We start from the raw sequence: 15,954 nt of genomic DNA, 5'->3' as shown, positions 1-15,954 counted from the left end.
TCTAGTCTATAGTCTAGTCTATAGTCTAGTCTATAGTCTAGTCTATAGTCTAGTCTATAGTCTAGTCTATAGTCTAGTCTATAGTCTAGTCTATAGTCTAGTCTAGCAAAATCTAGTTTATAGTCTATCTAGTATATCGCCTATTATATAGTCTAAAATCGAGTCTGTAGACTAATCTATGGTCTGGTATATAATCTAGTCGATAGATTAGCCCTAAATTGAACTACTAACCTTCAAAAACAGTTTCCTCTCCTCTTCCGTAAAATCTTTAGCCAAAATATCCCACAGCCAACCAACAACGCGATGTGAATCATGAAATCCTCCATAATACTGAGTATGTTTACGTAAATCCTTCAAATCCAACGGTACCGTATCGCCCGATATTAAGCGTTGCAATTCGGGAGGCGAAAACAGCGATAACCATTCAGGATTAACTATACTACGAAAACCACGATTAAAAGCTTGAGTCTGTTCCCGAATTTGTGTATTCATATGGAAATAAGCCATATAATGTATATACACCAATTTATTGTGATCGGTTACAGGACGCACTCTACCACCCGTATGTAATTCATGCGTAACAATTTTACCCATAACATCTTGGTCGACGGAAAATGTTAAATTTAAATCAGACACATCTTGTTCATAGTGTTTAATAAAGGTCAAACTTTTATATAGCTCAGCGTCTAAAGAGGGCAGTTCATCCATACAGGAATATAAAACCTGATGAGTTTGTCCCAATAGCTGGGAAAGGAAGAAAGAGGCAAATGGTACATCTACCACTATGCCCTCATAAACAGCTTTACCCAACATCCGACCAACAAACTCGAATAATTGTAGGTGATTATCTTGAACATAAGAGATGGGAGAGGGATATAAACGTTGATCCGAGGTTGTTTTGAAAAGATTTAAAGAGGGATCAAAAACTTTTTTAATTGTCTCCTCTAGAAACTCTTTAAAAACACCATCTTGATCTATGCCGGCCTCATGTAAACCTTGTTGATTAATAAAACGTACGCGTATAACACCCTGTATCGAAAAGAAAGTTTAAGAGATAATTATTCCAATATTTAATAGGAAATACCTTAAGAGCATGTGGCTTAAGAGCCGCCAATTGTCTATAGCCATCCTCGACAATCCTTTCACGATGTATAACAATCAATGCCGATCTGGGAGAGGCACAGGCTGATTCTGTCAAACCCAATACCGCTTTTTCATTTTGTACAAATTTCCTAAACAATTTAACACGATCTTCATGCGGTATTATATGAGGCATTTTTTGCAGCAATATAACTGCATGACGTTTACCCTTTTCCAAGTCGTTTATAAATGTTGAAGGTTTCACTTCGTGTATTAGCCAATGGTTGGTAGGAGTAAAACGTCGACGACAATCTCTTTTATATAGACACAACATTAAGGTATGCAGAGATATAAAAACTGGTGATTGGGTGATATTTTTTGTGGTGCCTTAAGATAATGAGATACAAATGAAATAAAAAGTTAGTTTTTTGTTGGAAAATAAAATGATATAAGGAAGTTTGATGGTTGATTTTAGGCTTTAAAACTGGCCTTAGACACTTACCAAATATATCCTCATTAATGATTTTATACAAAATATTATTTAAAAAATACGTCAACATAACAAAATCATTCAATTGAAACAATTTCTGTTCAGTGTACATTTCGTGTTCGTCAAGAACTCTAAAATAAGAAGAAAACAAAAATTAAATAAAACATGTAAAAGTTATATATTCGACTGTTCCGAATCTTATATACCCTTCACCATGGTGTGTTAAAAAAAAAACAGTTGGTATCAAAAACTCCTCTTTTACATCACTGTCACCTATAGATGACAGGGAAAGGATGGTAAAATCAACCATTTGTCACTATAATAGTTTAATATTCGATGTAATTTGCGACATCATTAACCAGTCCTGGAATAGTAGATTGGATTGCAAAATATCAAAGGCCCTGTGGCCAAAACTTGATATGGGAGCTACCAAAATATTTATAGGACTGGACAGACGCAGTCTAAGGTCTCTGATAGAGATTCTAACTGGACACTGCTCAGTTAGAACCTTTGTCGTAAGTGGGACAGTAGTGTCAGCAGGTTATGCGAAGATGAGGAGGAAGAATAGACGATCGATCATGATCACGATCGAAATGGCTAGGGAATAGGTTCCATGGCGAACTGGGGTAAATTGCGGGACTTAACCCTCGCAGTCTACTCTACTAATTCAAGTGAATTAGTAGCCTCTTTGACTGGGTTTTTGTATGGGAATAAGGATTTCCTTTATTATATATAAAGGAACTATGTATTTTTCTTAAATATCTGTTGTTTTTCATTCTTGTGTTGTGGTAGTTTCTGAATCTTCATTTTTATTGAAGGGAATCACACTGAACCTTATAGTCTCCGAGTGGACATACATCATTCAGACTCTACATACTTAGTTTCATATTTCTTGGTTCAATATTATAGAAAATTCAAAAAGTAATTTTAAAAAAAAAGTACCAATAAGTATAACTTTTTCCGGTTCCCACCTAATTCCGACGCTACCTTCTTCATTTCATGTTTCTAGGTTTAATATTATAGAAAATTTAAAAAGTACCTTTTGTAAAACGAAAAAGTAGCAAAAAATCCCCATTGATTTGTTCTCGTCTAATCCGGGCTCTACATACTTAATTTCATGTTTCTGGTAGGGTTCTATAAATCGACTTTCGAATAATCGAACAATCGTCTTTTTGTCGAAAAAAGTTGAAAAGTTTGTTCCAAAAAAGTCGATAACTCGATAATCGTCTATGAAAAAAGTCGAAAAGTCGACTTTGTAAATAAAAGTCGAAAAAAGTCAAAAAGTTGTAGAAAGTCGGAAGAATGTAAAAAAAAAGTAGAATTCGAAAAAAGTCGGAAAAGGTCGAAACAATGTCGAAACTCGAAAATAGTAGTTAAAAAGTCAAAATTAGTCGAAAATTTTAAAAAGTGGAAAAAAGCAAAATCTATAAATTGCCGGAAAAACTTGAAAAGTCAAATAGTAGTCGAAAGAATTCGAAAATAGTCAAAAATTCGAAAAACTCTAACATAGTCGGAAAAACTCGAAAAAATTAAAAAAAAAATAGTCGAAAGAAGTCAAAAATAGTAAAAAATTAGAAAAAACTCGAAAATGGTAGAAAAGTCAAAAATAGTCGAAATTTAAAAAAAGTGTAAAAAAAGTCAAAAAGTCTAAAATAGTTGGAAAAACTCGAAAAAAAGTCGAAAATGGTTAAAAATTTGAAAAAAATTGAAAACTCGAAAAAAGTCTAAAAATTAAAAAGTCGGAAAATGTCGAAAAGCCGAAAAAAGTCGAAAAAACGTAAAAAGTCGGAAGAAGTCAAAAACTTGAAAATAGTTGAAAAAAGTTAAAAATAGTCGAAAATTTTAAAAATGTATTTTGTTTTTTTCCAATTTCTTTCTGAGCATAAATAAAAAATCTTAATTTTTGATGAAATTTTCAGAGGTTGTGTAGGATTTTTGCTCATATCTCCGTTATTTATGGACCCATTTTGTTGATTTTAAATAGAGATCTTCCCGAAAGCATGTCTAACAGAATTATTGAAGATTCGGATCTCGCCGATATCTAGGGTCCTCTAAAAACTGATTTCAACAAACATACATAAATTCAAACGGACATGGCCTAATCGACTCCACTATCTATAAGGATCCTAAATATATATACTTTATAGGATCGGAAAACGGAATGACAAACTTATATATGCCGTTCTCACGAAGGTAAAGGGTAAAAAAATATGATTTAAAAGAATACTCACGTAACATAATGTGTCATACTATCACAAAACAACATTAACATAGACGTCTGAGGCTTACGCTGAAAATCTTCACATTTAAACAATTCCAAAAACTCTTTTAAAGCACAATTGGGACCCAACGACGTAATAAACAGCCAGAGATCATAGAAAACCTTATCGACAAAACAAATGCCCGTTAAAATTTCCAATTTCAATTGAGATAAAGTATTTAATGCGGCATAATACATGGCACATATACGTGACACTTGTATAACTTCCGGTGCATCTAATTTACGCCAATTAACTTTGGAATTTTTACTAAGACTGGTGCGAGTTGAACTGCGATCTAAAGCACGACGCAATAAATTGCTAGTGGAGGCTTGACTAGGTGGATGAAATTCTATGCGTTCAAAATTCACATTGACTTCTTTGAGAAAATCACCTAAGGATATTTGCAAACAACGTATGCCCCACAGCATGTGAAATTGTTTTTTAATCAAAGCAACACATTGATTTTGTGCAGGATCTTTGGAGGGTGTATGCCAACCTAAAAGCTCATGCCATTGGGTAAAGACTCCCTTGGAGGTGGAATTACTGGGTATATTTTCAAATAACAAAGTTACTGTGTTCTGTAAATAGAGTTTACATTATAAAAATGCCTTTATTTGAATTGCTTACTACTCACCGTCAATAAGGGATAGGCCAACAGTTTGGCTTCATTTAGATTTTCTATATTAAATAAATTAATAATATTGCCCAATAATGCCAAACTTTTGGTGCCGGGCATATTTTTACCAAAGTCATTAAACCATTCCATATCTTCGGAAATCCCTAAGGCTCTTTTCAATATCCACATTGAAGACATTTGTTCTATACACTGAGGGGCAGTGTTACTCAAATGATAAACTAATGCTGGTACGGATAGTATTTCTATTAAAAATTGTGCCATTATATTGCGTGAAAAATCACCATCTAATAAAGGTCTAGTACATAAAGTCATCACCGCTATAAGTGATACAGGCTTTAAAGTCAATTCTTCACGGGAAGTACCTTTTATAAGTATGGACTTGAAAAAGAAGAGATTTTATTACTATAACATTCCTCTTTTCATTGTTTTTCAACTACTTACTCTCATTACTTTGAAAAAATTGTTTTGTATTAGATCGCCCTGTATGTTGCAACAAATTTTCTGCATTACTGGTTGTAATTTTTCAAATTGTTTTATTCTCATAATGCCCCATGATTTCGGTGAGGTAAAAACTACTAATGTATGAAGATATAATGCCAAAGATATACTATCTGTATGACTTTCCGGTTTAATGTCTTCCAATAATCTTAGATTAAAGTTAAGCAGAGTTTTAATGTGCGCTATCCAAGGAAGACTAATAGAAATGAAATATTTTAGTTTAACATCTTAAATTTAAGTTTCTTTATTTTTATTTTTCAATAATCAAATAAAACTTTTTATTTTTAACAAAATACCTTTTATCCTTTTGCAAACACAAGGTGGCATATGATAACTTGGGAGCTTCCGTTTCCATAGATTTATTTAAATAGCGACATAAACGCTCAAAACGTTCGCGTGTTTCATCGCAATGTTTGTCTAATTTATAGTTGGTTAAGAAACGCCTTACAACTGGATAAACCGTAGATGACGCATGTAAATGAATTAAATCCTTTTTATCATCCACGACACCTGTTTCCATACCACTGCTACTGGCTATAAGTCTATCAAAATCCTCGCTAAATACAAGAAGAAACAAGTATGAATGTATAGTCGGGCGCATGATAAAAATATGATATTTTTACCATGGTCGGGCGTAGCCGACCATATAATACCCTACACCAGTCAGTATGTATGTTAAAAATGGGGATTATTTAAAAAAATAAAGCATTTGGTTTGTTTTTTAACTTTATTTCGGAATATTTTTACTTTTTTTTTGGCTAAAAAAGATATTTTTTACAAGAGGGCTCAAAGGGGAATAGGGCAAAATATGGCCCTATCCTTAAAAATGTTGGTAGGGGGAGTTAAGTCTTCTTCTATGTAGAATTTAAAAGTGTTTGTAAGTGAATTTCCATTAGGTCATTTTCTGAAGGGGAGTTTGTATGGGGGATAGGGTCAAATGAAGGCCGATCGTTACAACAATCGGTAGTGTCATTTAAAGTTCTATAAAACTAAGTTTTGTCGACTTTTGTTAACAAAATAGTTCATTTAAATTAATTATAAGCCAAAAGGCCCTATTTGGGGGGGGGTACGCTTGTATCGGGGCTAGTCGAAATAATGGACCGATTTTAACCACAATAGGCTTCGACCTTGGGCCAAAAGAAGCGTGCGTGCCAAATTTCATCCAATTATGTTGAAAATTGCGGCCTGTACCTTGCGCACAAGGTTTACATGGACAGCCAGCCAGACGGACGGACATAGCTTAATCGACTCATAAACTGATTCTAAGCCGATTGGTATACTTTAAGGTGGGTATAGGACGAATATTTTTGTATGTTACAAACATCAGCACAAACCCAATATACCCTCCCCACTAAAGTGGTGTAGGGTTAAAAAAATGCACATACATCAAAGGGTACTTTTATATACATATTTAATACTTTATACTTACATTATTTGCTTTTGATAACGCCTACGTGCTAGGAAACCTTTAATGGAGGATTGAAGTTTTATGGCTGCCCATTCTCTGCGCTTTTCCAAAGCTCTTTCTTCACGCGCTGCCTTTGTCTGTTCCAAAAATGAAGTTTTCTGCGATTCCGTATTGGTAAACATTGTCACATAAATTTAGTTATAAAGTTTTTTTTTATAAAACAAACATAAAATTTTCTAATTGTCTACTGGAACTAATTGATGCACTTCTATATTTATAATTATCTTCTTTACTTTCTGCGTTTGTGTGTGTGTGTATGTATGAACTTTGGAAAAAGTTAATCAGTCCACTTTATTTATAGCACAATTATACATAATTTTATTTAATTATGTTTCTAGCATCTTATTTCTTTGTATATTTTACGTTTTCATCATTTTTAAATAGGAAAAACTAATAAAATTTGTTAAAAAACTAAATTTTCTTCAGAGTGCAGTAAAATTTTTTTGTGCAACAATAAATGCCAAGTTGTTTTATAATGTAGTAAAAAGAAAAACTATTTAGTACTATTTTAAATACCTTTTTATAGAGCTATGGGTTTGTTTACGTATGATGGGAAATGTAATTGAAAGAAATGCAAAACAAATGCAAAAGAGAATTAAGAGTACAGAGTTGATGAATGAGAGTGATGATAATACAGTGTTTATTCCATGTCGGTAAAAAGGTGTTTTAACCATCTTATTGTAGGGAATTTAAAAAAATGAAAGATTATGTTTGAATTTAAAAAAAAAAAAACTTTTGTCGGAAATAAAAAACAGTTTGCATTTTAATTAACTGCTTCAAAACTCTCTTAAAAGGGGACACTCTCAATTTTTTGTATTTTTTACCAACAACCAATATTTAATATTATATATTTAGACAAATTTCGGTAAGAGCCTGATTTATACTTTTCTTTGCACAATATTGGATCAGAATCTGTTTTAACTTTTTGCTCTATACATCTTTTGATCCGAATCTGATAGAGCTTTTTCTGTGAATAAAATCCTATTGAACTTGTTTCCATTGAAAGTTTTCACTAAGACCTGGTCCACACTTGGAAACTTTTGTTGAGAAACTTTCTCTTAATTCTCTTTTGAAGTATACTTAATGTTAGGGTTCTATAAACCGACTTTCGAAAAGTCGAAGTCGACTATTTTGTTCCAAAAAAGTCGATAACTCGACTATCGTCTAAAAAAAAAGTCGAAAAGTCGACTTTGTAAATAAAAGTCGAAAAGTCGAAAAAAGTCTGAAAAAGTCGAAAAAAGTCGGAAAAAGTCGAAAGAAGTCGAAAAATTCGGAATAAGTCGAAAATTGTAGGAAAAAGTCAAAAATAGTCTAAAAAAGTCGAAAATAGAAAGAAGTCGAAAAAACTCAAAAAAATGCAACAAATAGAAAATAATAATAGTAATAATAATATAATGTTAAATGGCAATATTATAAATTTACGCTTCTGACAACTTTATAAAATTTTAACTCTGGTCGGAAAAAGTCGGAAAGTCGAAAATAGTCGAAAAAAGTCAAAAGACGGAAAAAGTGCAAAAGTCGTTTTCATAAAATGCAAAAAGTCGAAAAGTCGACTTTTCGTTTCAACTATAGAACCCTATTTAATGTCCACACATAGAAACTTTTGTTTCAGAAACTATGTATTAATTGCATTGATTTGTTGTGGTACGAATGAGAAGAATAACAAAACAAGAGATGAATAATATTCTTTCTCTCTCACGCAAAATCAAAAGTTTTCTAGTGTGGACCGGCAGTAAGCGTCTGGATAAATTTCGTTTAATTTTTTTAATGAAATTTGTAATTTCAGATTTTTTCCTAAAATTTATGTACATTTTTATATTATATTCATCTTGTTTGAGGTCTTAAACTGATTGTGTTACGTTTTTGAAATTAACCCTTTGCATGGCTAATAAATTTAATACCTTAAAATGCAACCCCTAAATGTAACACATTCCTACTACTATATACGGCAACACAGTTCATTTAGTACGCAAAATAGCAACCATAATTACGTTTTCATTCATTATCCCAATTATTATCCGAGCAAATGAAAACGAAAATAGGAAAAAATTTTCCAACATACTACAAATAAAAAACACCACATAAATTAATATAAAATTGTGCAAAAAAACCAAAACATTCTATAAAAATTTTATAATTTTAAAACACTAACAAAAATGAGGAACAAAAAACCCAGAGAAAACTGTGTAAAAGAAATGAAACGTGGTTAGGCGATGGAAAATTATAATTAAAAAGAAAAAAAGTTTACAAAGAAAGAAAAAAAAATTATTAATAAAAAAGTGACAAGTGAAATATATAATTGAGTGAAGTTTTAGAAAAAAAGGTGAGAAAAAAACACAACAGATACACGCACGTATAAAAGGCAAACAGCAAAGTAAAAGTATTAAATAAATTTTGAAGAAACCTCCATTATGGTTGTTGTTGGTTTTTTTTGCAAAAAGAAATTTTTGTGAAAAAATGCCAGTGGTTGTAGAATTTTTACAAGGAAATTAATTTCTAATGTTTAAAAATGATAAAAGTAACAAAATAAGATTGCAACAGCAAAAAAAAAAAAAAAGATGAAATAAAAAATAATTTCAAGGTTTTGCTGCGCTGTTAACTGCGAAAAGAAAAATCGGGTAACTAGCACCAGACAGCGCAGCATATAATCATCATCGCCATCAACATATAGTCATTAGCAGCAGTATCTGTGTACTAGCCCAATGTAGAAATAGTAAAAAAAGTACAACATTTTAAACATATTTTAGCAGATCATCAAAAAAACACAACAAATAAACATTTAAATGAACTCAAGCCAATAGCAATGAATGGCACAAATTGTTTTAATTTTATTTCTGGCTGTTTTTTTCTCATATTATTATGTGTGTATGTATTTAAGTAATTTGGGTTTTTAAAAGAAAACAATAAATTTTGTTTAAAAAAGCAATAAACATAATAATTATATTATAAAAATAACAAGCAAAACATTTACTAAAAATATAATACAAGAGAAAACCGAAACTTCAAGAAAAACAAATGCAAAAACAAATAAGTAAAAACACAAAAACATTGCACGAACAAGTGAAAAAATACTCGAAAAAAAACTAGAAAAAATAAAAGAAATATAACAACAACCACTAGTAGAAATAATAACGTTAATTTTATACAATTGTAAAGAAAATTGAGAGAAAAAACACAAAACTAACAACAACAACAAAACAATAATAATCATAGTAATTATAACGGAGATCTATAAAGAAAACCAACAACAAATCTACAAGAGTATTACGACCAGTATACAGATGTAAAATCATGCTTAAAAAGTTTTTGCCATTTATTTGTTGTTATTTTTTATGACATTTACAACAAAGAGAAATCGTTATAATGTCTCCCCTCATCAGTAGAAAAATGTAACTACACTAATAACAAATAAAAAACATTAGTATTTTTGCAGCAGCATCTTAAAACTTGTATACGTTTTTTAAGTTGTTGTTTTCTTCACAAATTTTTTTGCAAATTCCATTTCTCTTTTTAATACCCAGCAGAAAATTGTTTAAAAAAATAAATTTACATTTTTATTAATAAAAGAATAATCAAAAAATTCTGAAAAGAATAGAAGAAATTGAAAAGGATTTGTCATATTTTGTTGTTGTAACAGTTGAAACTATAAATTGTTCTCTTTCTGGGGATTTGCCTGACATTGATGCTGGCGTAAAAATTGTGCTAATTCAACAGGATACGACTATCATTGCATTGGACAAAATGAAGTAGTAGATTTGGCAAAGCAGTTGAATTTGGGTTGGGTATCATGTGGACCTTGACCACAAACTTGTCATTCGTTAAAGACGGATTGGTTTATGTGTCACCTATAAGGTGTTAAGCCTGTTGGACGAAAATTCTTTGACTGTTATTTTAAGCTTCTTATACGGGAATTAATAAAATGTATTCTGCTTATGACTATTTATGTTTTTCTTGTATATACGAAGCTACTTCCTGAAATGTCTTTAGGGGAGGATCAAAGAGCGTGTTATTAAAGATGTGATAACTCTTTTGGTGACATATCTCTTTCCTCTTGTAGAAATTGTTCCAGTGTAATTCGAAAGGAGCTCGTTACAGTGCTTAGAGAAATTTTTCTGCCATATGACCCCCCAAGTTTTTTGGGTGATGCAAGGTCTCAATTTAGACTCCAGTGATCTCTACCACATATCATGTTGTTGTTGTAACAGTTCGACTGTGGCCGATAGTTCTTTCCTGGGGAAATCAACTTTCAGTTGCATACAGCTATTGCTGTGCTGACAATCTTTGGTCGAGTATGACTCATGTCGTTCCGGAGCGAAGATCCAATTGTCGGCACCACATTTTATAGTTTGCCATGGTTAACTGTGAAATCTGTTTTTTTACTTTTAATAGAATCTAAACAAACTTTTTTCATTTAGAAAACTAAGATCAGAATCTCATTAAACTTGTTTCTATAGCTAAACATGAATCACAATCTCATTGAACATTTTTCTTTAGAAAAAATCTAGCTCATGATCAGATCGAACATTTTTATTTAGAAAAACGTGGATTAAAATTATTACCGATTGATCTCTTTTAATTAGAATAATTTCGATCTTTAACTGTTCGATCTTTGTTCTCTCTCAAAAAGTTTCAATATATTACTGATTGATCTTTCAATTATTACAGATTGATCTTTTTTAATTAAAATTAATTCGTTCTTTAACTGTTCGATCTTTTTTCTCTATAAATGTTTTGATCTATTACGGATTGATCTTTTTTGGAAAATTTTCGATAAGTTACACTTTTTCTTAAAACAATTTTTTTTAGTTAATGAACTCGACTTTTATTTCATTGCAAAAATTTCGATCAGTTACTAAAAAAGGTTATTGACCTTTTTCTTCTCAAGAAATCAGTGATCTCATTTAAAAACAATTTTTAGCTTTAGGGTTAAAGGATCTTTTTTCAATTACATTCTCTTCTTTTAATTTTCTCTCTTATTTTCTTAATAAACGGTATTTTCGATACAATTGTTATTGTAATTTTAAAATTTCCTTAAATTTCTTGAAATATCCCCTTATAATTAACGTTTCGTTAAGTAATCAAAATTGGAGATTTATTATTAGCTTAAGCCACATTCAAATAGATTTTTATATTAACTCCAGTATATTTCTACTTTGCTGCTCTTGCTGTTTTGTACCTTTTTTATGTGTGTGTGTCAATTGTCTAAATTGTGTTGTTCTTAAACAAAAAAACCAAAAAATATGTGTTAATTTATTAAAATAAAAGAAAAAAATATTTATAAATATTTTTCCCCAAAAAAATCGATTTAGAAAATCGTAAAAATTGTGATTTACGATAAATCCAATATTTAAAAAAAATCTAAAATTAACCTAACAACCAACCAAGTGCTGGCATAGTTTTAAGCAAGAATTAAAACAAATCTACATAAATAAATTTCATCAACTTTGACATTGATTTCCTGGAGAAATTAAGGATATTTTTTATTTAAGTAACAATTTTTCATATTACACCAAATGTAAGTATAAAAAAGAATTTGTAATATTTTAAAAATTAAAAGCTATATATTGGAATAAATACCGTTTGAATATTGGAATTTTAAGGTTAGGTTTTATATATTAAAAAACCGCCAAAGGGTCTCATAATTTTTAGTACTTATACATTATTCTATTATTTTTTTTTTTATTAAAAAAAAAAAAATATTTAAAAAAAATTACATATTTTATTTTAACACACTTTTTTTAAATATTTAAATTTATTCTACTATTTTCTATTTAGTATAAAATTTACATTTTAAATTTATACCTCTTTCTAATTTGCTCTATTTGCAGCATCTCTTTCTCTCACTCTAGTTAAAATTTTTCAAGTCGTCGCCGTTGTCTGTCTCATTTCAAATTCAATGCCATTTTTATTTCATTACTATTGTTGTTGTATTATTAAATATAAAAATTATATTTCATCATGCGAATTTGATCGATTTGTTATCAAAACAGTTTTTTTTGTTTATTATTTAATTTAATAACAAAATACAACAAATAAATTAGTTGCTACAACAACTTTGCGCCTTAAACTCAATATACAATTCTCATTAGCACCTTAAATGGGGATCTATATTGTTGTATAAAATTTTATCAATACTCCAACAATACAGAACTTTTAATGACTTTATTCATTCAAAATTTATTTTTTATCGATATTTTTAGTAATTTTTTTTTTGTTTTTTATAAATATTGTCAAGTGTTTAATTATTTATTGGTTAAGTTTTTAGAGAAATTTCAAAGGTAATAAAATTTAGATTTAAAAGAAAGACTAAAGATTATAATATAGACTAAACTGTAGACCTAACCAACGACTAGACTATAGTCTAAAATATAGACAAGACTAAAGAATAGATTATAGACTATACTAGACTGTACCGTAGACTAGAGTATAGAATATATTATAGACTAGACTACATACTAAATTGTAGACAAGACTAAAGACTAGGCTATAGACTAGACTTTGGACTATAGACTATACTATAGACTAAGCTACAGACTTGATTACTAGATTATAGACTAGACTATAGACAAAACTGCATACTATACTTTAGACTAGACTATAGGCTATAGGCTATATTATAGACTAGGCTATAGTCTAGGCTATAGACTAGGCTATAGTCTAGGCTATAGACTAGGCTATAGACTAGGCTATAGACTAGGCTATAGACTAAACTATAGACTAGAATATAGACTAGACTATAGTCTAGGCTATAGACTAGACTATAGAATAGACTATAAACTAGACTATAGACTAGGCTATAGACTAGACTATAGACTAGACTATAGACTAGACTATAGACTAGACTATAGACCAGACTATAGACTAGACTATAGACTAGACTATAGACTAGACTATAGACTAGACTATAGACTAGACTATAAACTAGACTATAAACTAGACTATAGACTAGACTATAGACTAGACTATAGACTAGACTATAGACTAGACTTTAGACAAAAATATAGACCAAACTATAGACTAGTCTATAGACTAGACTTTTGACTAGACTATATACTAGACTTTAGACTAGACTATAGACTAGATTATAGACTAGGCTATTGACTAGAACATACACTAGTCTATAGACTAGACTATAAAGTAGGCAATTGACTAGACTGTAAACTATACTCTAGACTAGACAATAGACTAGACTGTAAACTGTACTATAGACTAGGCTATAGACTATAGACTAGACTACAGGCTAAAAACAAGACTATAGACTAGACTATAGACTAAACTATAGACTAGACTATAGTCTACACTATAAACTAGACTATGGACAAGACTGTAGACTAAACTAGAGACTAGACTATATACTAGACTGTAGACTTTTTGGTTATGGCTCTTGATAACGGTTATTGAAGGGGGCTCAATTTTCTATAACTGATTTCATTAACTTTAACATGTTATTATAAACGATTTAAATAAACTGGACTATAAAGTGGACTATTGATTAGGCTATAGACTAGACTTTAGACAAAAATATAGACCAAACTATAGTCTAGTCTATAGACTAGACTTTTGACTAGACTATATACTAGACTTTAGACTAGACTATAGACTAGACTATATACTAGGCTATTGACTAGAATATACACTAGTCTATAGACTAGACTATAAAGTAGGCAATTGACTAGACTGTAAACTATACTCTAGACTAGACAATAGACTAGAATGTTAACTGTACTATAGACTAGGCTATAGACTATAGACTAGACTATAGACTAGACTATAGACTAAACTATAGACTAGACTATAGTCTACACTATAAACTAGACTATGGACAAGACTGTAGACTAAACTAGAGACTATACTATATACTAGACTGTAGACTTTTTGGTTATGGCTCTTGATAACGGTTATTGAAGGGGGCTCAATTTTCTATAACTGATTTCATTAACTTTAACATGTTATTATAAACGATTTTAATAAATTTAAGAAACCATTAAAAATGCTATATCATATTTATTTTTACACTTACATATATTTTTATGTTTTGGAAATTGATTTTGCTAATAAAATTTTTAGGTTATGACAAATTCTTGTGTCTAACTTCCACCACACATCTCTTAACAATTATTTTCCAATAATGTCAATGTTATTTGTTAGAGTTTTTTTGCATATTTTTGTAGTTTGTTTGTTTGTTAGCATTCTTCTCGTACTAAATCCTAATAAGATTCCACTAGACAAGCTTAATGTATAAAAAATAAAGAGACAGAAAAAACTTAAATAAAAACTTTTGCATGCAACTTGTGAATTTGTAAATCCAACAAAGTTTTAAATTCTACTCGAACACTTTTAAAAAAATCATGAAAATAATTTACATAATAGTTAAAAAACTATAAAACTTATAGATAGGGAGAGTTTTTAGCGATGTTACTTGCTTATCAGAAATAATAAAAAAACACACACAATCACACCAAATAAAATTTTGATCCAGTTAAAAAAAAACGCCTTACGAATATTCATATCTATACACGTGTATTATAATCTTTTTCATAGTCATTTTAAATGTAGATTTTAAATATTATTATTTCATTAGTAATTTGTTAAATAAATTATTTATTTAGTACATGGCATGGATTTATTAATTGTATTTAGATCGTATTTTTTTCGTATTATCTTTTCTTTCTTTATATTTTCATATGTGTACGCGGATTATTGTACAAGTTCATACTATATATTGTTCGAATTTTTTTTATTCATTCTTTTGTATTGTGGTTGTATGTTTTGTATTTATTTAATTTGTTAATTTATTTTCATCTTCAATTCGTTCGTTTTATGTTGTTGTTATTAATTTTATTGTTGTTGTTTTTTTTTAATTTTATTTGAGGTATACAGTTTTTATTTATAAAAACAATTTATTTATACATTTTTAAACATAGCAAAATAAATTTAAAATCAAATATCGAGAGATTGTAAACACAGACTGACGGATGGTCGGACACTTGCTGCTGCTATTGTCACACAATCCAACACACACAGACAGACAGTGGGGCGCTTAGTGTGAGGGATTTCTTTTGTTTTTTTTCAAATACAATTTTATTATATGAAACATTTTTAGTTTTTGATTGACTTAAATTTATAAAATATTTATAAAAATAAATAAAAATTCTTAAAAACATTTTGAAAATAATATTTAATTTTATATGCTTTTTATAAATTTATTTTTAAGGAATTTAAGGTTTTGCATAAATTTAATAAGTACACACATGTTATTTTCTATCGATCACTCTTCCACAGCGATTATACACTGGAAGAGACTATAAACTAGACTATAGACTAAACTTAAGACTAGACTATAGTTTAAACTTAAGACTAGACTATAAACTAGATTAGTTTATAGACTAGACTATAGACTAGACTATAGACCAGACTATAGACTAGACTATAGACTAGACTTTAGACTAGACTATAGACTAGACTATAGACTAGTCTATAGACTAGACTATAGACTAGACTATAGACTAGACTATAGACT

General features: G+C 29.8%; 2 protein-coding genes across 6 annotated transcripts in view; one reads left to right on the top strand and one right to left on the bottom strand.

Annotated features, from left to right (window-relative positions):
- Positions 1–213: 213 nt before the first annotated feature.
- Positions 214–6,882, bottom strand: LOC111689767 (ubiquitin-protein ligase E3B). Its single transcript, XM_023452231.2, has 8 exons — positions 6,396–6,882; positions 5,263–5,523; positions 4,910–5,162; positions 4,466–4,846; positions 3,802–4,409; positions 1,583–1,701; positions 1,085–1,467; positions 214–1,029 (listed from the first exon to the last, which is right to left on the bottom strand). The coding sequence occupies exons 1-8, from the start codon at positions 6,554–6,556 to the stop codon at positions 214–216; spliced, it is 2,982 nt and encodes a 993-aa protein (XP_023307999.2). The 5' UTR covers positions 6,557–6,882.
- A 1,587-nt stretch (positions 6,883–8,469) lies between these two features.
- The window catches only part of LOC111685712 (protein Smaug), a 21,873-nt gene continuing 14,388 nt past the window's right edge, over positions 8,470–15,954 (top strand). The window contains exons 1-2 of one of the 5 annotated variants that reach the window (XM_046951085.1): positions 8,470–8,757; positions 11,744–11,949. The gene's annotated coding sequence lies outside the window, so the exon portion shown is untranslated. Of the gene's footprint in view, positions 8,758–11,699; positions 11,950–15,954 lie in introns of all 5 variants that reach the window. The other 4 variants (XM_046951084.1, XM_046951086.1, XM_046951087.1 and 1 more) reach the window with 4 other exon arrangements.

This window comes from Lucilia cuprina, chromosome 5, assembly GCF_022045245.1.
Source record: "Lucilia cuprina isolate Lc7/37 chromosome 5, ASM2204524v1, whole genome shotgun sequence".
Classification (NCBI taxonomy): Eukaryota; Metazoa; Arthropoda; class Insecta; order Diptera; family Calliphoridae; genus Lucilia; species Lucilia cuprina.
The sequence above is the reverse complement of the archived record's forward strand: the minus strand, read 5'-3'. Positions and strand labels throughout refer to the sequence as shown.